At 36.5% G+C, this 20,644-nt stretch overlaps 1 protein-coding gene and 1 pseudogene across 1 annotated transcript in view; one reads left to right on the forward strand and one right to left on the reverse strand.

Annotated features, from left to right (window-relative positions):
* Positions 1–20,644, forward strand: part of KIF6 (kinesin family member 6) — a 175,242-nt gene that overhangs the window by 110,304 nt on the left and 44,294 nt on the right. The window contains exons 14-15 of the mRNA XM_075707136.1: positions 7,878–7,980; positions 13,612–13,667. Of these exons, the coding sequence (XP_075563251.1) occupies positions 7,878–7,980; positions 13,612–13,667 (159 nt within the window). The remainder of the gene's footprint in view (positions 1–7,877; positions 7,981–13,611; positions 13,668–20,644) is intronic.
* LOC104027015 (adenylosuccinate lyase pseudogene) lies at positions 14,537–15,427 on the reverse strand (annotated as a pseudogene).

The raw sequence follows: 20,644 nt of genomic DNA on the forward strand, positions 1-20,644 counted from the left end.
ATAGATACACTACTTCATTCCTCACTGCTGATATGTGCAAACATTTTGTTCATGCTAAGTAGCCTCTAACTGCACCCTTGGCTCCTCTGCTACCACTTTGAATTTGATAAATCTGCTGCCCATTGGTTCTTTAAAGAAAATATAAAAGTGTAACTAGGTGTCGTGGTTGAGCCCCAGCCAGCAACTAAGCACCACGCAGCCACTCGCTCGCTCCCCCTACCCCGATGGGATGGGGGAGAGAATTGGAGGAGTAAGAGTGAGAAACACTCCTGGGTTGAGATAAGAACAGTTTAATAATTGAAATAAAGTAAGATAGTAATGATAATGCTAACAATATAATAATGATGTTAATAATAAAAATATACAAAGCAAGTGATGCACAATGCAATTGCTCACCACCTGCCGACCGATACCCAGCCAGTTCCTGAGCCGCGATCGCTGCTCCCCAGCCAACCCCCCCCATCTTATATACTGAGCATGATGTCATATGGTATGGAATAGACCTTTGGTCAGTTTGGATCAACTACTCTGGCTGTGCCCCCTCCCAGTTTCTTGTGCACCTGGCAGAGCATGGGAAGCTGAAAAGTCCTTGACTAGCCTAAGCAGTACTTAGCAACAACTAAACCATCAGCGTGTTATCAACATTATTCTCCTACTAATCCAAAACACAGCACTATGCCAGCTACTAGGAAGAAAATTAACTCTATCCCAGCCAAAACCAGGACACTAGGTAACATAAAGGTAGGCACACTGTAAATCATTAATGCTAGTGCAGGTATTTAACAGCATCCTGAAGCCATGCCATGTAATCTGAGAAATTATTAGAATCCATAGCTAAGAGAAACAGAGACAGACCAAAATGGTCCTGTTAACTGAGCCTAACACATCCTAGGAAAATATGTGCTCTATCAGGTGAAGGTGATGACAGTATATTAAGGTGCTATTAACAGTTTTCTTTTATCCTGTAATTCTCACTAGCATTGTGTTTTGCAACATTTGACAGGTAGACAAACTACTATACTAACTTTCCAGAAGAGGAAAATGAGGCAAAGGGATTTCAATAGTTTCAATCTTTTCACTCTGAGATCACTCTAAGGTTCAATCTGGTATCAGACTTACTACGTGTCAGTAAGGAGCCTAAAATTGCATTTCTGACTATCGTTAGGCATAAAAGGTCAAGTGGCTTTTGTTGCAAAAGTAGAGCTTTTAAAAACATACAACTGTGCTAATATGAAAAATATTTTTCTTACCTGTACTGTTACCTGAGATTTCTTAAAATAATGAAACTGAAGAAAGTCAACATGATTAAATTCAGCTATCATATCCCATTTGGTATTTTGTTGGGTTTTTTCTGTGGTCTTGGACAATCTTAAAATAGTCCATTTCATCTTGTTTTAAATTAAGCTTATACTTCATTTAACCTTTGTTTTTGAAATACAGTTCAATATTTGCCTTACTACTCCTGCAGAAGAGTATTAATTAGTGTAAAAGCCTAATCCTAATGGGATTCTTGTAAGTGGTTGGTTTTGGTTTTGGTTTGGTTTTTTTTCTGTAAGCATTCCAGTTGAACTTTATAAAATTTGACTTTTACAAAGTTGGCATTGGATATAATATTTCATTTTTGTTCTTTTATTTTAGTAATCTTAAAGCAATGCCAGTTTTAGTGATCACATATCCTCTAAGAATATTCATTGCAGGAGAAATGGCACTTGTCTTTGATTTGTGTCTGCCATACTCCTGTACAAGTTTGTTCTTTGCTCTTAGGCATTTGCAGTGTTTAATTTAGTGGTGATTCCTCTTCTGTTTGTAAATTATTTTGACTTATATGGAATAGTTTGTTTTGTCAATCAATTAATTTTATGTGGATAAAATGATGCCTAGATAAATGACCATGCACCAATTAACTCAGGGGTTTGAGCAGTAGAAATTTTCACTTGTGGAGTGCATTCTGACCTACCTCGATCAAAGTTCTCTACCACAACAAACATAGAATCATAGAATCAGTTAGGTTGGAAAAGACCTTTAAGATTGTCCAGTCCAACCATTAGCCTAACATTACCAAGTCCACCACTAAACCAGTTCAGGGTAGAGTAGCAATTTCATGTTTCCTGGCTTGGTGGCTGGATTATTTATAATGAAAGTAAAAACTAGGAATCATTAAGATTGGAAAGGACCTCTAAGATCATCAGTCTAACTATCAACCCAACACCACCATGCCCACTAAACCATGTCCCAAAGTGCCACATGTACCCATTTTTTGAACACTTTCCAGGGATGGTGACTCCACCACCTCTCTGGGCAGCCTGTTCCAATGCTTGACTACCCTTTCTGTGAAGAAATTTTTCCTAATTTCCAATCTAAACCTCCCCTGGCGCAGCTTGAGCCCATTTCCTCTTGTCCCATCGCTAGCTACCTGGGAGAAGAGACCATGCTCATAATCTCAATAAACTGTTCATTTTACCCTCTTCCTCCCTTGTAAATAAGCAAGGAAACTCCAGAGCCAGAGAAGTTAAATTATGCCAATGCTTTAGTTAGTTCATTGAGTCTGAATATTCTGGTTTTCCTTTGAGGCTTTTAGCTTTCCCAAAGAATATGTTTTGCAGTTCAACACTGCAGGGGTACCATGAGCAACCTTGTTTTATGTCATTCCCATTTTTGAATTTCAGTCTAATGAAGGTAGCCACATGCTTTTCATGAAGAATTTAGCTGAGCTTTACAGTGGGGAAGTATTTGTTGTATATTGGTCTTGGGTTTGTTTTCCTATTTTTAAGTATTTATTCTTTGTTGATCCATTATTCCCAAGCTCTGTTACATCTACTTTTTTCCATTCTGAACAGATGTCTATGATATCTTAAGGGATCCTGGTAAAGATGTAATGAATTATGCTTACATGCAAACGCTTCTAATACCTTAGTTCTATTACAAAGACTTACCAAATAATTTGTCTTTAGTTTAGTTTGGAAGTGTCCACAGTTCCCTTTTTCTTATTTGATAGTAAGTAGAAATACATAATAACAAGAACAGGTTGACAGTCTCTGTAAGCATGAGGACTCACAATTCACACTAGCTGCCATCCTGAAATTCTTCAGACAACCCTCACTTGAATGAGAGCTTTCCTTGAGCCAAAGGGACTTTTTGCTCCTATTGATTTCAGTGGAAGAGTTGGCAGTTCTTGTCTGATAGAGCACTTAGTAGGAATGGAAAGACAAAGTCTTCTACTGTGAAAATGTAGTTTCTGCAAAACAGATATGTGGGCAGATACATGGACAGACGCATTTCTCATCAGAATACATGGTCTGAACAGCTATCCCAAGAGTTTGCTTTTGTTAACAGTCTTAATGTTCCTCCCTCAGAACAGCTCAACTTGCAGCCTTAATTCTTCTCTCCTGGAGAGTTGTTTCCAATCCTTTTTGTAGGTTAAACTGGTAGGCTCTGGCATGAGGGCTGCTGGAGCCCCCTTGGAGCTCTCATACCAGGACCAAAATCTGGTTACAAGGTGGGATTGTGAGGAGACACTGTGATTCTGCTTTCTGAAAGAGAAGATATCAATTTCTTGTTATTGTTTGACAGATTTTTCCAGACTTAACTGAAGAGCAATGTAAATGTTTTCTCCGGTTTCACGCATTAAACTTTATGAAGGTTTTCTCCCTCTGAGCAATAAACCCTTTTTCAACAAACAAACCAAAAAAGAGAAGGTGGCCAGACTCAGAACTCTGGAAGTGCCATTTCCAATTTGAGCCCTCTTGAAATCTTAATGAGAAAACACTAAAATAAAGTCCTTAAAAACTGTCCACTATTTATAAACTGGGATCACTAAAGCAAGCTGCAATAGGATTTGTGGGCATTGGATACATTTAAAAATCAGCATGGTCATTTAAATATGTACAACCATGTTTGATCACTTGTGGCAACAAAATAAGGTCTAAGTTTATAAACTTGCATGCTCTTACCTACTCAGATATAGTCCTTGAGTAATCCCAGTGGATACTATTTAACTTAAAAATAGCATTCAGCCCTATGATTTCTGTGCTGGCAGTTGAGCATCCAGTGCCACGCTATACCCTACACATTACTGTAATTTATTTTTCTGAATTAAAGTTGTGAGGCACTAAACAGTTGTCATTTAGGATGGCTGTAAATAGCATTTGTATATGTAACAGCATAGAATAAATGATCTCTAAATTAGTCAGTGATAGAATAGGGTGCATAATATGTGTCAGGGGCTTTGCTGATATGCAGGCTTCCACGTGCTGTATGCGTACAACTGAGTCTTGAAATCGCTTTGATCTTTTCATGTCACCTCAAAAAGTGATCAGCCACATCCAAAAGCCTTATTACATTTTTGCTGAGTGTATTTTGAGTTATTACTGATTTCAAGAGCTTAGCCCTTTATCAATACTACGGCAAGCTTACTATTTCTTGTTCTTTTCAGATCTTGTTGTTCTAGTTCAGAGCTTGTGAGCCATCATTGTCATTCTGACTTACCCAAGTTCAGTGGGACAGCTGTAATTTGCACATTTTACAAGAGGAGCCTATTGAACCAAAACTTTTTATTTAATGTGAAAGTTGGTGGATTGCACTGGATAGGAGTACAGACTGAAATCAGACCTTCAATGAGAACATTCTTAAACATTCAAATTTAGGATGCAGATCAAACCTGAATTTTCCCAAAATTCCAGCTGTTTGCATTTGCTGTAAATAGTGATGGGTTTGCTGTAAATTTCACATTGTGAATTGGGCATATGTGTGAGTGTTTTAATATTAAAGCTAATTTACACAACCTAACAGGAAAGTTGTAATTAAAATTAAGTTGATACAAAATTTATCACTTTTTAATGCAACCCTGTCAAATAGGGTTTCATGAATGTGATTGCAGGAAAATTTTATGCTTTTTCTGATGATTTGAATTATTTTTATGGTAATGATTATTCCAGTTCACATTGTAATGACTTGATGACATGGGTTTCCTGGCTCTCATCCTGTAGGATATGATGATTCTTCCTTAGATAAGAATTTTCAAATATTTATTTTGTAACACTATGCCACAATATTAAAGGAGGAGAGGAGAAATTGTTTGGCCTGTAAGGTAAAAGAAAGTGTTTTCTACAAGTCTAGCAGTTTTAGCTGAACTATTCAACTACCTTGCCAAAAATGTGTTATCATCAATGGTTTCTTCCCTCAATTTTGCTTTTATTCATATCATGTATATATTGCTATACATAGGTTTCAATTTACAGCTAGAGAAAAACAGAAATTCAATAGCACCTTCTTTTAAAAGAACATACAGCTTATTTGTTTGAATTAGGCCCAGGAGAAACAGCATGTCAATAATTTCAGTGCACCTTTGCACTTGGAGGCCATTTGAAAGAACGTGAAGCTACTTTATGAAATTATAGATTATTTAAGGAAATGTAAACAGCATGATTGAAGATACATCCCTGCAGTCTTTAACTAATATTAACATTGCTGTATTCCTTTATTATCATCCTAAATGTTTGTCATTACCCACAGGCTGCAACGTTCTTCTGTAGTTGTTTTATGCTCATATTATGCTGAGGTACCACCTTAATGGTCCTTTTTAAGCTCTTTTCCTTAGATACCATTTTCAGAATGTGATCATTTACTATTTCAAATACTTCTGTATTTTCTTAAAATGGACTGTATAAAACACAAGATTTCCCCTTTCCAAGAGTTCTGGGGATCTATTTTTGTGTGCTTTGTTTGGCTGTACAAATCTGCTGCCTCCTAATGTAGCACTGGAAAATGATTTTCAGATTACCTTTCATTTTGGTTGATGCATTTCTGCCAGGCAGAAGCAATAATCACTGTAATAGTTTTGTTTTCCAAACTTAATTCTACTGTTTTTACTTCTACTCTCAAAGGCAGCACATTGCCAGAAGGGTTAAATACTTTACATTGCAGTGTTACGTATGAGTAAGGGTGTGTCATTGTTTATTTTAGGCTCAGCCATTAATTTCATCCAGGCTTTCTGCACTTAATACAAACTTTTTCTGCAATAAAAGCAATTCTAGAGGGTCAATTCAGGCTGCGTATTAGAATTAGTGCTAGTGATGGGATGAATGTGCTATAAAATTCTGCTTGCAAAGCTGCCTGTTTTTCTTCAAGGCAAGCATGAAGCATGAACATTATATTCTCAGGTCATCATCACAGAAAAATACATTTTCCTAAATCCTCTTGCTCCTTGGGATCACACAGCAGTAAAGACTGCACTGTATCTTTGATTTTCTTATTCAAAAAGGGTGGAGCATTTCTGTGTGCTTTGCCATTCAAACATTCTTGGCGGTTCTATTTTCAACTCAAAATTTTTAAATTAGTGACAGATGTGCTGATTCTTTTGGCTGAAACAAAGGGCAAATTTTTCTGCTATACTTTGAATAAAGTTTTTCAAACTTTTACTGATTATTGAACTCTGAGTGCTAGTTTTTGTTACCAGCCTTCACTGTAAACAGTATCTTACACTACAGAAATCCCACTGAAGTCAGTGAGGAGTAATCCTGATATTATAAGTATGATGAGGGGCAGCAGAACATATTTGGACTGACTATAAAATGCACCTTACAGAGCTTGACCCCAGTAAGGTGTAGCATCCCAGTATTGCATATCCCAACCTGTTTAGGTATGTTAATCTCTCATGCCCACTTACAACAAAATTGCAAAGCAGGTAGCCCAGAAAATAACTGGCATACAGGCATATATATGTAATTGCTAATGCTGGTCCATTGGCACAAAATATATAGAAAACTCTTGCACGGCAGATCTCCCAGGAAACTTTATAGCTCTTGTGCACAACGGATTTGGGGGTCTTGATAGCTCTGAAGCAGGAAGGAAGGCTTGTGAGTAGGACAGAAGAAAGACTCTAGAGGCAAAAAACCCCTGAGAATCACATTCCAATTTAAGGAATATCATTTTGAGGTTTAAGTTGCAACTATGAGGCTGAATTAGAGGTGGAGTTATTTTGCATTTTTCACACAGTTTGAGTGTGATATCCTGAACTATCTTCGTTACTGTAATTTATTTAAGTGCAAGTCTCATCCTTTCTCTTTGCTTATTTATTGATATATATGTATTCGTGATAACACAGATGCTGGTGTAATCTTTCATTCTCCTTAAGCCTTTGAATTGTTTTGCTAATGACAATACAGATGCATGATTTCTTACTTGGATCTGTAGACCATCTAGCCATGTGAACTGATAAATAATACAGACTGTAATACTTTTCCGTAGTGATTTTTAAAAAGATTTGAAAGCTAAATAGGTCTTGACCTTCTATTCCACAAAAGGAAACAAACACCATGTTGAAAATGTAAAAGGCAGGAACCAACCATTTTTGTAGGTACAATATCTGCTTCACTTAAAAGAGGATGAAAAACATTCGCTAAGGGGGATGAAACTTATACATAATTAAAAGAAGCCTGAATTTTTTTTTTCTTCCAAGAATATTAAAAATATTCAAGGTATGTTTAGGGGCCAATATGAAACAGGGATGAAATACAGAAGCAAATTGCAGTTTGCTGTTGTGAAAATACCTCTGGCTCACGCTTAGGAATATTTCACATATTTTAAATTTTTGAAGTTTGGTTTTACTTATGAATATTTAAGTTGTCTTGAGAAATTATACAGCCCAAACACTCAGGCTTTAGAGAAGTGAAGGTAAATGAAATTAATCTGTCAGATAAGAGAAATCTTTTGTCAAAAATGCTTTCCCGTTGGTGGAACACTGAGCTTAGTCTTCTGGGGGCTTTAAGACCCCTGGGCTGACTTCCTATATTTGGCTAAATAGGAGTTAAACAAATGCAAAATGTCTGTCTTGTGATGACTCTGAAGTAGTTCCCTTTTTTTTTTTTCCCTTGGGGCAGGAGGAAAGATGTCACTTGGATGTCGGGAAGCTTTTGAAGTTTTCAAGCTGGATCATGCTGACAGTGTAACCATTGAGGACAACAAACAGCTTCTAAAACAGAGGTGAGTGTCACAGCAAGATACAGCCGGAAGCAGACATGTGAGAGTTCATTATGAGTCTGGGTAGGAATGCGTAATTTTACACCAGACTTCCCAGGCTTCTATTGAGAACTTGGTACAGAAACTTTGCCATTTCTTACTGGGGATATTTTGTATTCAGAAGGCACTGAGTAGTGACAGAATAAGAGTCTGGATAGAATATGAAAGTGGCATGAGGAATCTTAGTGCACCTTTCCTCTGGTTTTATTCATCTTCATAGCCATGTTGAAGCAATCTGGTAAATGGCACTCATGATCATGAATTATCTAGAGGAAGTAAGATCCATGTGACTGAATCAATTACTGCAATTTCCATTGTCAAAAATGTTTTACTGGCTTCGGTACTGAGTTGGACAGTAAGCTAGGAGATCTTTAACATATGCTTTTGTCTGTTGTTCCTAACTTGTTTGCCAAATGATTTTAGCTTCTCTCTGCCAGTTTTGCACTCAAAACCAGAAATAATACTTTCCTCCCCCACATTTGTTGTTAATGCTGGCAAAACACTTCAAAATCTTCTGGTGAAGATGGTGAGAATGGCAAAACATTGAAAACACAAATTTTCATAAAGCAGATTTTAATCATCTCAGAAATTAAACACCAACACTTGTCCATGTTGATTGGATAACAGTACTGTTTCAGTGTCAGTTTTTCAAGTGCTAACATTCCTTGTACTGAAAGAGAAATACAAGGTTTTGAGATTGGAGAGACCAAAAGCAGATCTCTCGATCTACCTTTGTAACTAACACTTCACCTAACAGGGTTTTTTTTCTTTTTTTTTTTTTTCTTTTGTCCTGGAGTTTTCTCCTTCTCCAGGTTTCTCCTGCTTTCTTCTGCTTTCTTAATAACACAATTTTCCCACTCAATAGGCACAAAAGACTTTTTTTTTAGGGTCACTGAGTCTTATACTCATTTACTTCAGTGAAATAGAGGCAAGAAATTATCTCCACATCTCTGTGATTTATTCAAGGTCTTGCTATTTATCACTTTTCTGAACTGGCTTTCTACCTGGGTCTATTAACTTAGCCACAGGAACAAAAAATGCCAAGGTATTACATGTATGTAAGAATTTATCCATTTAAATGGGATGTTTAGTAATGCCTTTCTTCTGATTAATATATCAGATGTTGCCACATCACTGCATCATCACTGCATAAATGATTACACTGCCATCATTTCTGGCATTGCTGTCTATTGAGCAGAACACTTCATGGTCACAGCATGATAATGGGAGCAATATAGTTCTGAGCCATGCCCTGAATTTCCTTTAGTTAATCACAATTCTTCCATATTTTCTCTGTTTGTTATTACTATGAAGAAAACTGGTATTTCCTTCTGGTTTCAGAACATATAATAGAGATGGGCAGAACCCACAAAGTTTGACACCAGATTTGCTTTCCCTAAAGAACAAAGAGATTCAGACTAATGCCTTGGGAAACCCCTCCCTAATACGCATCAGCTGGTTGCTGAAATCAGTGCTAATGTGAATGTTGATACCCTGGGGCAAGACAGTTTTCCCCTGCCATTTGCAGTCATTTTTAGCAAAGATGGCTATAGCTCCAAGTTTACCAAGTTCATTAAAATGGATTTATATCAAGTCCAGTCTGTAATTTGGAATACAGCCTCTGAACTACCAGTTACACAAAAGCTCTGTTACCCAGCCAGTGTTCAAATTGCACAGGAAGAAGTGTGTGGACACCACATGTTTAAAGGTTACCATAACTTCCCTTTATATGTAGACCTCTCATGTTAATAATTTTGTTTATAGTTGCATAACCACTTCTGTCATACCACAAACAGTATTTGGTTCACAAATTACTTATTTTTAGCTGTCTTTTTTTTTTCCTTTGGGTATTTTGGGTAGATTTTCTTGGCTTGCTAATTATATCGTTCTTATATTAATTGAATGGTGAACTGTCAGTGAGCCTAGTTGAAAGTTTGACTGTGAAGGTCGCAACTGTTGCTTGGGCTGCGAAATTATTCATATAGATGTGAATAGACGTAATCATACATATACAATATACGTATATTTCTTCTGTGGCTACCTGTGTATAAAAAATAATATGTAATTAGTTCATTAAATCAAATATGAATAGCATTTGTCTTGTTTGAAAAAACATGTAAAAGAAATACTGGTTTTAACATAAAACTTTTCACCAACTACTTCAGGGCTCTTTACAGGGGCAGTAGCTCAGTACTGTAACTCAGTACCATCTCTGGATTTAAAAAGTGGGGAAACATATAGTTAAGGATAATTTCTCTCTGAAGCTCATTTACTGATTTACTGTTCAACTGAAAGACAAAAGTTGCCTATGAGAAGTGGCTTTGTAAGATAGAAAAGGTGATCTTCTACAGCTTAGTTTGCAGTTAATACAAAGCAATTCTTTTTCATTTTTCTTCTGTACATTAGTAACTGCTGCCTTGCTTAAAAAAAATCTCTGTTTATGCCCAGACAGAATCAGATTTCTGAAATTGGACTTCCTATACCTGACTTGCAGAGAACTTAATAATATGCTCTTTCTCAATCCATGTTCTCTTAGAATTGTTTCTCTGAGGAGGAGAACAATGTATCTCATTTTCTGGTGAAATATACTACCAAGAAATCTTCCCAGCTGAGCCACTCCAATGTAATAGTCCATACTGCATGAAGCTTTTAAATCCCATCCTAGTCAATATTTCCAGTAGTAAAATTCTACTGAGCTTACAGATGTGATGTAAATCTAGTTTCCGTTTTGTTGTTCTCCATTAATTTTTTCCACTTTCTACTTTCCTTGCTTTCTGTGTTTCAGCTGTTTAGCAGCTAACTTGTTTTTTCAGTACCTATGGATGAGTTTCATGGAAAGAATGAGTTTCACTTAGATCAATTCTGTTGTAGTTTCTGATGACTAAAAATGAGCAAATGTTTGTTTAATTCACTACATGTCTCCATTCTCTCATTGACAGCCTCTGAGTTTGTCTTGGTTTACATTATTAGTTAGAGATTTGGTTTTCAAAATGTTTATTTTTTAATTACTGGCATTTGCATTCAAAGAGTGAAATCTTTGCAAAAATGCTTGTTCCACTAAAATTAGCAGCTAAATTCACTTTGGGGTTTCATCATGGAGTATTTATCTTGTAGTTAATAGAAGCCATGATTTGGCAACTTCAGCTTTTCTGTGGAATGGTCTCCATGTAGGGTACATATGAACTCTTTTCAGCTAACAATATAATTATTCACTCATCATTATTCGTAGCAATATCCCTTTTATGCTAGATAATATCATCTTTTTATTAGAGAAGTATCAGAAATAGCCTTTTCCCTTTCAAAATTAGAGTCAAATCTTATGTATTTGTCTGGTTTATTTTGTTTGACTATGATTCATAGTCACAGATGGAATTTGTTGGACTGTTGTAAATTAATTACAAATTTCAGTTTATGCTATTGTGCCAGTTTATAAACTGTGGTGTTTGAGAAACAGAAGGAAGGCCCATTTGACTATTGGCAGTGACCTCTGAATAAGGGCTGGGTAGACAGCTGGCTTCAACTTGACTACTAAATCTCTCTGTGAACATGAATCAGAGTCAATAGTCAACAGGAGCTTTGCCTCAGGAATTACTAAGTAAATGATGAACTTAGAATTTGGCTCATGAGAGCTGAGGGAAAGAACGAGAGGTACTTTGGGGTGTTTCCCTTTGATCTTTACACAATCTTCAAGGCTTGCTTGGGTGCTCTAAGTTAACACCAGTGGAAAAAGCTTATGTAAACTTCTCACAGATGCTTCAAAGGCTTCTGCCTCCTTTATGTAAGAAATGGTAAGTGCTGAGGAACCCTCCAGCTTCAGCCATTTACCCATGTTGAATTCAGACTTGAAAGCAAATGTTCGTGAGCAGATATGAATGCCAGCACCTGAAATTCTAACTTGTCCCAGTTTTACAGGGAAATGGACTAATTGAGAAGGGGCAATTTTCCAAACCCTGCCTCCCCAGGGGAAAGTAATTTTTCTTGACTCTGTTTTGCCATTATTTGAGCCAGACAGAAATACAGTTTGTGGGTTTCCTCAGTTACTTTGGCTAGACAAAGACTCTTCCAGATCAGCTGAAGGCTTGCTTAACAACTGAGTATTACAGTTCTGCCTCCACATTCAGCAAGGTCAACTTGTACACATCCAAGTAACAATTCAGAATTTCATGTCAAGCCTAATGTCCTACAACAAATGTCACAATGCAACAAATCATCCTTCTACATTTAAAATTATTACTATTTAGACAATTACAATGGATATTTCCTTGAACAAGCCTCAATTCTCTCAGAGACTCTTCAGACTTCGCCATTCAATTGTACATTGAATTGACTGTCATTATTTTTACAGCAGAATACACTTGGCATTTGAAAGCCTGGTATGTATGCCATTTGTCCTAAACAGTTTTATATAGTACTGAGTTAAAAAAGCATAAGAGAATAATTATGACAGCAACTGCTGCAAAAGATCAGAACACTGACAGAAAAAAGCACAAAAGGAGAAGGCATCAACTTCTAGCAGACTGTAGGGAATGTAGAGAATATAAAAGAATATAAATTTGTAAGGCTCTGTAGGCAGCTGTTTTTTAAGGATATACTTAGATATGACACATTTCCTAAGGAGCAAGAGGTGACTGAGCAGGATGCTTAATAACACTGAAGTGAGCATCACTGCGACACCATGTTACAAGCTAACAAAGAAACTTCTGATCATTAGAAAATTTTACATACCATGTGAAGATTTGATTATTTGAATATAATGAGGAAGTGGTCAGTGAATTAATTTAGAAACATACCTGGTGGGAATTTCACATTTTAAAAAAAACTAATTTCCATTTTTGGTATGAGGTCAAGCTATTTGCATACTACAAAAAGGGAGTTTCTAAAGCCTGATTCATTGATTTGTTTCCATCCTTCTCAGCCTGCTTCTTGCTTGCTATTTGCATATCTTCATGTGGCTAGCTTTGGCTTGTATCAGTATTTGAGCAGTAGCTAAATATCATCTGAAAGTCTGCATTCGCATAAGGACTACCTGTAGAAGAACAGAATCATTTAGTTTTGTGACACTTTCTTATATTTCTGTTTGAGAGGTTTCTTAGTGACTGGGATGAACATTTTCACACAGCACAAACAGTGTTCATCAGCAATATGCAAATTACAGGATGAAATTTGAAAATTCCTGGTGAGCAGAAGTTCTAATACTTTCAAACATTTTGTTTTGACTTTGCTTGGATTTTCTTCTTTTACTTTTATAGACCTGTATGTTAAAACATTGCAAGTAATGTAGCATATTAAAACTAATATTGTGGTGTAATATGAATATATAAGAGAATCCAATTGTTAGAATTGAAATAACATAATTTTTAAGGCTTAGAAAGTCAAATAAATTTGTTTTGTCTGTCTAGTAAACCTATTTGTTGCATGGTTTCTCTCAGAAATTGTTTATTTTAGACCAGACAATCTTTTCTGATGGAAAATTGTTTCCAACTAGTTCTACTTACAAATCAAAAAGTAGTCCTGAGTAATTCTGTATTTTATTGTGAACAACTAGTTTAACTAGTTGTTCTTTAGAATAATTCTGTATCATGCTTGTATTGACAGGTTTACTGAAGCTAAATGCCTTGGAAAAAAATTAAATGAAGTGAGAAATAAAATAAGTGAGTATGTTTTAGCTTCATTTTACCTTTTAGCTAATGAAATCACAGCATTCAGAGGATATGGGAAGAGATTCTAGTTTCTAAAAGAAAAGAGTCAATGCATTACTAAGATTTCCAATAAGGTAAATTGTTAGCTGATGATAGCGGTAATAATTTTATGTACCAGTTTTGATTATTTCAAATATCATAATGTGAAAAACAGCTCCCTTGTTTACTTGTCAGGGTGTCTGAAATTTATCAAAAGAAGAAGTTAAGATATTCACATTGGATTTTTCTGAATTTTATTTTGGGATAAAAGGATCCAAAAACATCATTTCAAATTGTCATGTCTATGGATTAAGGATTGCATTTAGCTATAAATTTACATAGCTTCTGATAAAAGAAGATTTCATTGTTGAATTACCCCTCTGCACTTCCTTTGTACAGATTAATTAGAGCAATGCTGAAGAGTGCCTCAGCTTGGTGGGGGTTTTCGTCATTTTTTGCTTTAGGGTCCCAACAGCATATGCTTGGCTTCCCGTTTCAGATTCTTCAAAGCCACAAATCACGTACAGATACATTCAACCCTAAGCTAGGCCTTATCTGATCCTCCTAGCAGCCTTTGATATGTTTCTAGTTGACTTCTGAGTTGTGTCGATTCCAAGCCCATAGCTTCTTTCCTTAAAATTGGCTATCCAGGCTCTCGGTCAGATGTGAAACACAGTTTTGTCCTCTATCCCTGAAGTCCTTGGAGATCAGGTCCGTGTCCTTCTGTATGCACATGTTCAGGTGAACCAAGTCTCTTCAAGCTTCCAGATACAGGCTGTGAAGGACTAGGTTTAAAGGTAATCCAGCAGTGTAGACCACGGTGTAAACCTTGCTCTCGGTTTCTATCTCCTTCCTCTTTGGGTGGCACCAGCACAGACAATAAAGTCATTATCATCGCTTTTTGTCTTATAACAGCAGTTGACTTCTGGGAAAGGACAAAAATCTCATGGTGCTCCTGACAAGTGCTCTGTACTTTCACCATAACCATGATTATATTCTCTGTGGTCATGAATAGTAGCTACTGCCAGATTCCCCTCCCAATCACCTTCGGGTACACCACAAGTCCCTCAGAGATATTATCAGTATATTTAAAGTTATGTCAGCTATGAGGAAAGCCTCTGCCATGTTGGCACTGTGTTTTCAAACTACAGCACAAAGGATGTTTGGAAGGGATCCAGAACCAGAGACATCAGGTGCTGAGCCATGCTGCAGCAGTGTTCCAAACACTGGGTTGTTTCTATAAGACAAGACACTTGAATCAACCTGCTTTCTCTCAGTAGGCTCATTTGTCTCCTTCAGACTGGCCAGAACATAAATGTCAGTACAGAACTTGTGCATGGATATCCACAGATTGGCCCATGCAAGTAGAATTTCAATATCCACCTTGCAACTATGGGTCTCTCCAGTGTCCATATAGGGTCACTTAAATCCTGCCAAGTAGGCTTTTTCCCCTGGTAAACTTGGAAAAGCAGGCTAAACCTACTGTGGAGGACAATGCATGTTATTCTCCAAGTAACAGGAAGCATCTCCAAGGTGAGTAATGCCTGCAGCTTTTGGGCAGCAGTGTACACAGATGTGAACATGAGCCATCACATCAGCGTACAGCCTCTTTTTCTCTGCTGCCATCTTGTAGTCCACATTGTCCTGATTTACTTCTATCGCCTAGATTTACTTGTCTGTGATAAGCCCGAGAGTTTTGTTGGCCTAAATGAGGTAGAGCCAAAGTCAGCCATGAGTGTCAAAACTTCTTTCTCTCGCTGAGGAGCAGATTTTGGAGCAGATATAGTGAACACCAGCAATAAGCAGCCACACACAAGCACATCTTTCTCAGTGCCTCGGGCTGCGACTATGCTGCTTGAAGACAGGAGCCTAGCAGCTACCTTATGTCTGTTGCAAATGGGGGAGAACAAATGTTTGGAGGGTGTGGGAGTCAGTACAAGAAGTGGTGGGACACATGCCAGTCCTGAAGGTACCACTTGTAGTGTCCTGTTGGGACAGGACTTGTGTGGTCTGCAAGTCCCTTGAAATTTGCAGGGGTCTGCTGTGGCAACTCTCACAAATAATGTAACAAAGCAATATAGATGTAGCTTCTCAAGACTCTGTTTCCATGGATCCCAGCAAAATCTAAAAGAAATCCTTGGTTTGGACTGAATCGCTGTGGATTTTTCCTCAGTAAGTTAGGCAAAACTTCTGATAGCTGTGGTGCAGTAGAGTATGGATTTTGCTCTAATTAAAAGCATCTGTTTTAAAATTTGCTTTTGGTTAAGTTCTTCAGTGTTAGAAGTGAAACAGTGAAGTATATTTGGGGAACATGAACAATATAAAAATCTGAGTGCATATTCATATGTATATGTAACATAAAAAACCAAACTGATCCTTTGAACAAAACAAGCAGCTGTATAACAAATCAGTAGTATTGCACTCAACTTGACAATGCTTATATGCCTCCTATAGGAAATTGTAATAGCTTGTAGTCCACATGAATATTGAAAAGCTCCTTTAAGAATCAAACTAGAAATGTCTCCATAGTTCTAAGAAAAATTGCACAAAATCACACATTTTGGTTTTGTTTTGGTATATAAAGTGCCGTTACAAGTAAAGTGTTTTCAAATTGAAAATTAATTTCATTACTCTCCATTTTTTTTATTTTGGTAGTAAAATGGAAAAATAGCCTTTTCATTTAGTTCATACTGTAATCCTACTGTATAAGCAAGCGATTCCGTCCATGTTATATCCTTTTATAGCTATCCATATGCTGATCTATGCAGGTTATGCAGATGTACACTATCTTGTGGATGGTTTTTAAACACTGTTGTCTGAGGCTTGAGAGTGATCATACTGTACAGTCCTTCATTCAATTCTTTCTGTGTAACTTTATGCAACATGTGAAAATTAGCACTCTGGTTTATAAAAATACTATATTTTATTCATCTGTCCTTTTCTCCTATCCAGTCTTCTTTTGATCATAGCTGTTAATAAATCTACCTATTAGCACCTCTCTGACAATTATTAAATCTTTGCATCCAGTGTGACACTTTCTGGCTTATTCAGCTTAGTCAATGCAATTACACTAGTTTATATAGTTTAGCAGCCTGAAACAATTTTTCAGTTAAGTCTGTTTCATCATAGCATACAAACTCAGAAGACCATTAAAGATGCTAAGTAAGGTTACTAACCTGCCAAATTTTTACTGAAAACGTGGAAGGAGAAATAAGAGTCATCTGTGGCCTGCAACTAGATCTTTAATTTACTTTTATTGTTGTTTCAGTTTCCTTAAGCTTTCCTAGCTGCCTTGTTGCGCACAATCAAGAACAGATCCCATCAATATCAGTTTCTGCTATTTCTAAGCTACACTTAATAATATAAAACTATGCACTACAGAGGCCATAGAGCCCATTTCATGCAATCTGATTATATTTTGAGATAGTGACAGCAGTTGGCTGTAACTTTTATGTCATAAATACCCTTTCATTCTAATTTTGGTAATATTAGTGTTTTGCAGTAAAAAGTACACAAAATACTCCAACCACTTCTCAAGTACACTAGCATTTCAAAAACATCAGGAAGTTAGGGCTGGAAAAAGAAATGTGCAGTAAGATTTTCATGGTAGGCTTTTGCTGGTGTTATTGCTCACATAAAAAGATTAAGAAAAACAATGTCTATATGTAAGATGGAGTTTAAGTGTAGAGTGACTATAATATCAGAAATGAGACATTGTGGCTAATATGCCTCTTTGCTACTATACCACATATTCCTGGATTCTATCGCATTTTATGTTTAATAGCACTGCAGAGAATGCACAGATTTTTCAATTATTTTTATGGAAAATAATATGTATGTCTTAGATTTTTCATAATGCTTACTTTTCACAATGACCTCCTAGAAATAAGATTAATTTTATTGTAGGATGAAAATTGTCTTGTTCTAATACTTCTTAAAAAAAAAAAAAGAAGGAAAAAAGTGTTTCTAAGTCAGGTCATTTTAGTGGTCCTGTTTACTGCATTATCACACAAACCTCTGTATAGGCACAAATAAAGGAGCAGAGGGCTTTGGTGCAAGCATTGAGGGGCACTTCTTTTTGAAAGTCAATATACTGCATAAATACACCATCAAAAGGCAGAGAAAGAAAGTATAGATTTTGAACATGTAGACATGTCTGGATTGGTATGAATAAGCTATTCAGCATTGTTTACATATGACTGGAGAATGTACGCAAGGACTAGAGTTTAAAAGACAAATACAGAAAACCAACATGAGTAAAACTGGAAAGAAATAACTGAGAGGTCAGGGAACTAATGAGAACTCTGTAACCAGCGTAGGAGAAGTGGAAAGTGGGCCAGCGCTCACATACAAGTACATTTTTGCCTTTCTAGTACAACATTACAAGCTTTAAAAATGTGTATTTCACTGGCTAAAAAAAGAAAAAAAGGGTTATTTTCTTGTGAAAAAACCATGCTGTGCCACTTCAAGTGTGTTTGTATTGTATCATTTTCAAAGAGTTAGGGTCACTAACAAGAACTATAGATCCTTCTGGTATTACTGAAAAAGACTTAGTGAAGAAAATTTGATGCTGAAGCCAAGGATTTGATTTCAGAATAGTGAAGGTATAGAATTTCTTGAAAAAAAAATGAGTGATTGTGCCTAGCACATTGTGATGGCTCAACCTTGGCTGGCTGCCAGGCACCTCTCCAGCCGCTCTCTAACTCCCCTTCCTCAGCAGAACAGGTGGAGAAAGTAAGAAGGAAAAGCTCATGGGTCGAGATAAAGATGGGGAGATCACTTACCGATTACCATCACAGGCAAAACAGACCCCAGTTGGAGGAAATTAATTTAATTTATTGCCAATTAAAATAGAGCTGGCTGGTGAGAAACAAAGACAAAACCTCTGAAGTCATAACTTCTTATCAGGGTTAGCAGGAATTTTGTTTCTAGGACACTGTTATCAACAGGGTGGTTCTACACGATTACTGAGAACATTCTGTGTGAAAGGATTGTGACAGTAAGGAGAAGTCATCTACACCTGAACTGCAAAGCATTAAATAACAATAAAAAAGGCCCAACTGCTACTACATTGATCACACAGCAAATTAGAGTTGGGGGAATTAAAAATACTGTTTTCAGTGTAAATTAAACTGATGTATTCATTCAGAATTTAGTGACTAGAGAGGTTGTCTATATACAAGAATGTGCTATGTGTTAGATGCGTTTCAGATTAGTAAAGATTTCCAGTTCATCCCTATAAATGTCTGTCTATTTGGGGGTATTTATACCACTATTAGATTTAGTTTTTTTCCTAAAGGAAAAAAAGCGTACTAAATGGTATTTAATGCCCAAAGGGAAGCAGCTGTTGGTTTTAGTCTGTCCAGAAATCATCTAACGTTATGATTGAAGCTGGGAGAGGAAGGGCAAACTCATGTGGGAGTAATAACTGTGTAAGGAAACAGGCACTCTCGGAATGAAAAGGGGTAGGTGGGTGGATTATGTGCACATGATGTTGATGATGCGGCTATACCCACAGGAATGCTGAGATGTTGCACTGCTCTGCCTCATTTCAAGCTTTGATTTTAGTGCACAAGATCCTAGGATACCAAAGCCAATTATAATCTTTAGTGAGGGCATGTCCTAGTATTGCAAAGCAAGATTTTTGAAGAGCCTTCATTTAATTTGCTTGCAAATTATTCACATAATTGACCTTATGTATCACAGTTAATGGAGTGCTACACTGAAATGGTGAGTACTGGAGGAGAGTGAGGACAAGACCTAGTAGTGCTCAAGGATAATATTGATTCTGATTCACTGCCTTGTACCTCGCACTGTTATTTCTGTGAATGCAAGGTTAGATGTAAAACCTAATCAGAACCTAAATGATGTAAAACCTGAATTTATAATCACTTAGAGTACAAGACTCTATGTACGTATACATGAAAAATTATTTTGTTATGGTCACTCTGCCTCCCCATGGAGATAAGCCAAGTAGACCTACTTTTAAACTCCAAAGTAAGAATACTTTGTGCAAAGTTTTTCTTTATACCTGCACAACTTTATAAAGAGAACTGATAGCAACCTTTTTGCATAGATAAGAAATTAAATAAGATGAAGTGATGTTTTTCAGGCAGAGGTAGTCTGAGAGCACTATGTTGTCTATGTTGTATACCTAGATTATTTTAGCTTCACATGCAGGCAATAAATTACTTTGAGAAAGGAGAATCAGTTAGTTAAGAACTAGAATCCCAAAGATGATATTAGGAATGTTATGCATATTTTAGGCCATATGGACTGAAAGAATTGAGGGAAGTCATGCATGACCAAAAAGCATTTTTTAAAATTTTGCTGAAGAAGTATATGAACTTAGGAAGGATAGAATTTTTCTGTTGAAGAAAAATTCCATGCTTTACATGGAACCTAAATGAAATCAAAATGCTGTGATGATTTGCTATATGAAAAGAAAATTCATCAAAATCAATGTGTTGCTTTCTTACAGCTCAATACTATTTGTAGTATTATCTATTGATTTTATATTAATATAAATGTTCTGAGTCAGAGACATTAGCTTACTGGACATTTTTTCAACCATGAATTAATTGAGGCTATAATAAGGGAGAAATTACTGTGCTTTGAAATGCATTCCATTCTTCAGTGTAATATTCTGATATACTTATTCTTTTATGGAAATAAACATTGATACTTCATAGCTGCTGATTAGTATAATTCACTGTTCTGTTTTAATTCCAGAAAGTATCAAGTACTTACGCAGAATTATATCTGATATATGTGCTCAGTGAATTTTACTGGAAATGACTAGTGCAGAAGAAAAATGGCAAGACTGGGTTTAAAAAGGAGTTGAGAAACTGCAAGAAAAAAGGTTACATTCCACAGGCAAATCTGGTTCAAATGAGATGCAAACAACTCATAAATAAATGAATTCAGTATGCAGATCTAATGAACAGATA

Source organism: Pelecanus crispus, chromosome 3, assembly GCF_030463565.1.
Source record: "Pelecanus crispus isolate bPelCri1 chromosome 3, bPelCri1.pri, whole genome shotgun sequence".
Classification (NCBI taxonomy): Eukaryota; Metazoa; Chordata; class Aves; order Pelecaniformes; family Pelecanidae; genus Pelecanus; species Pelecanus crispus.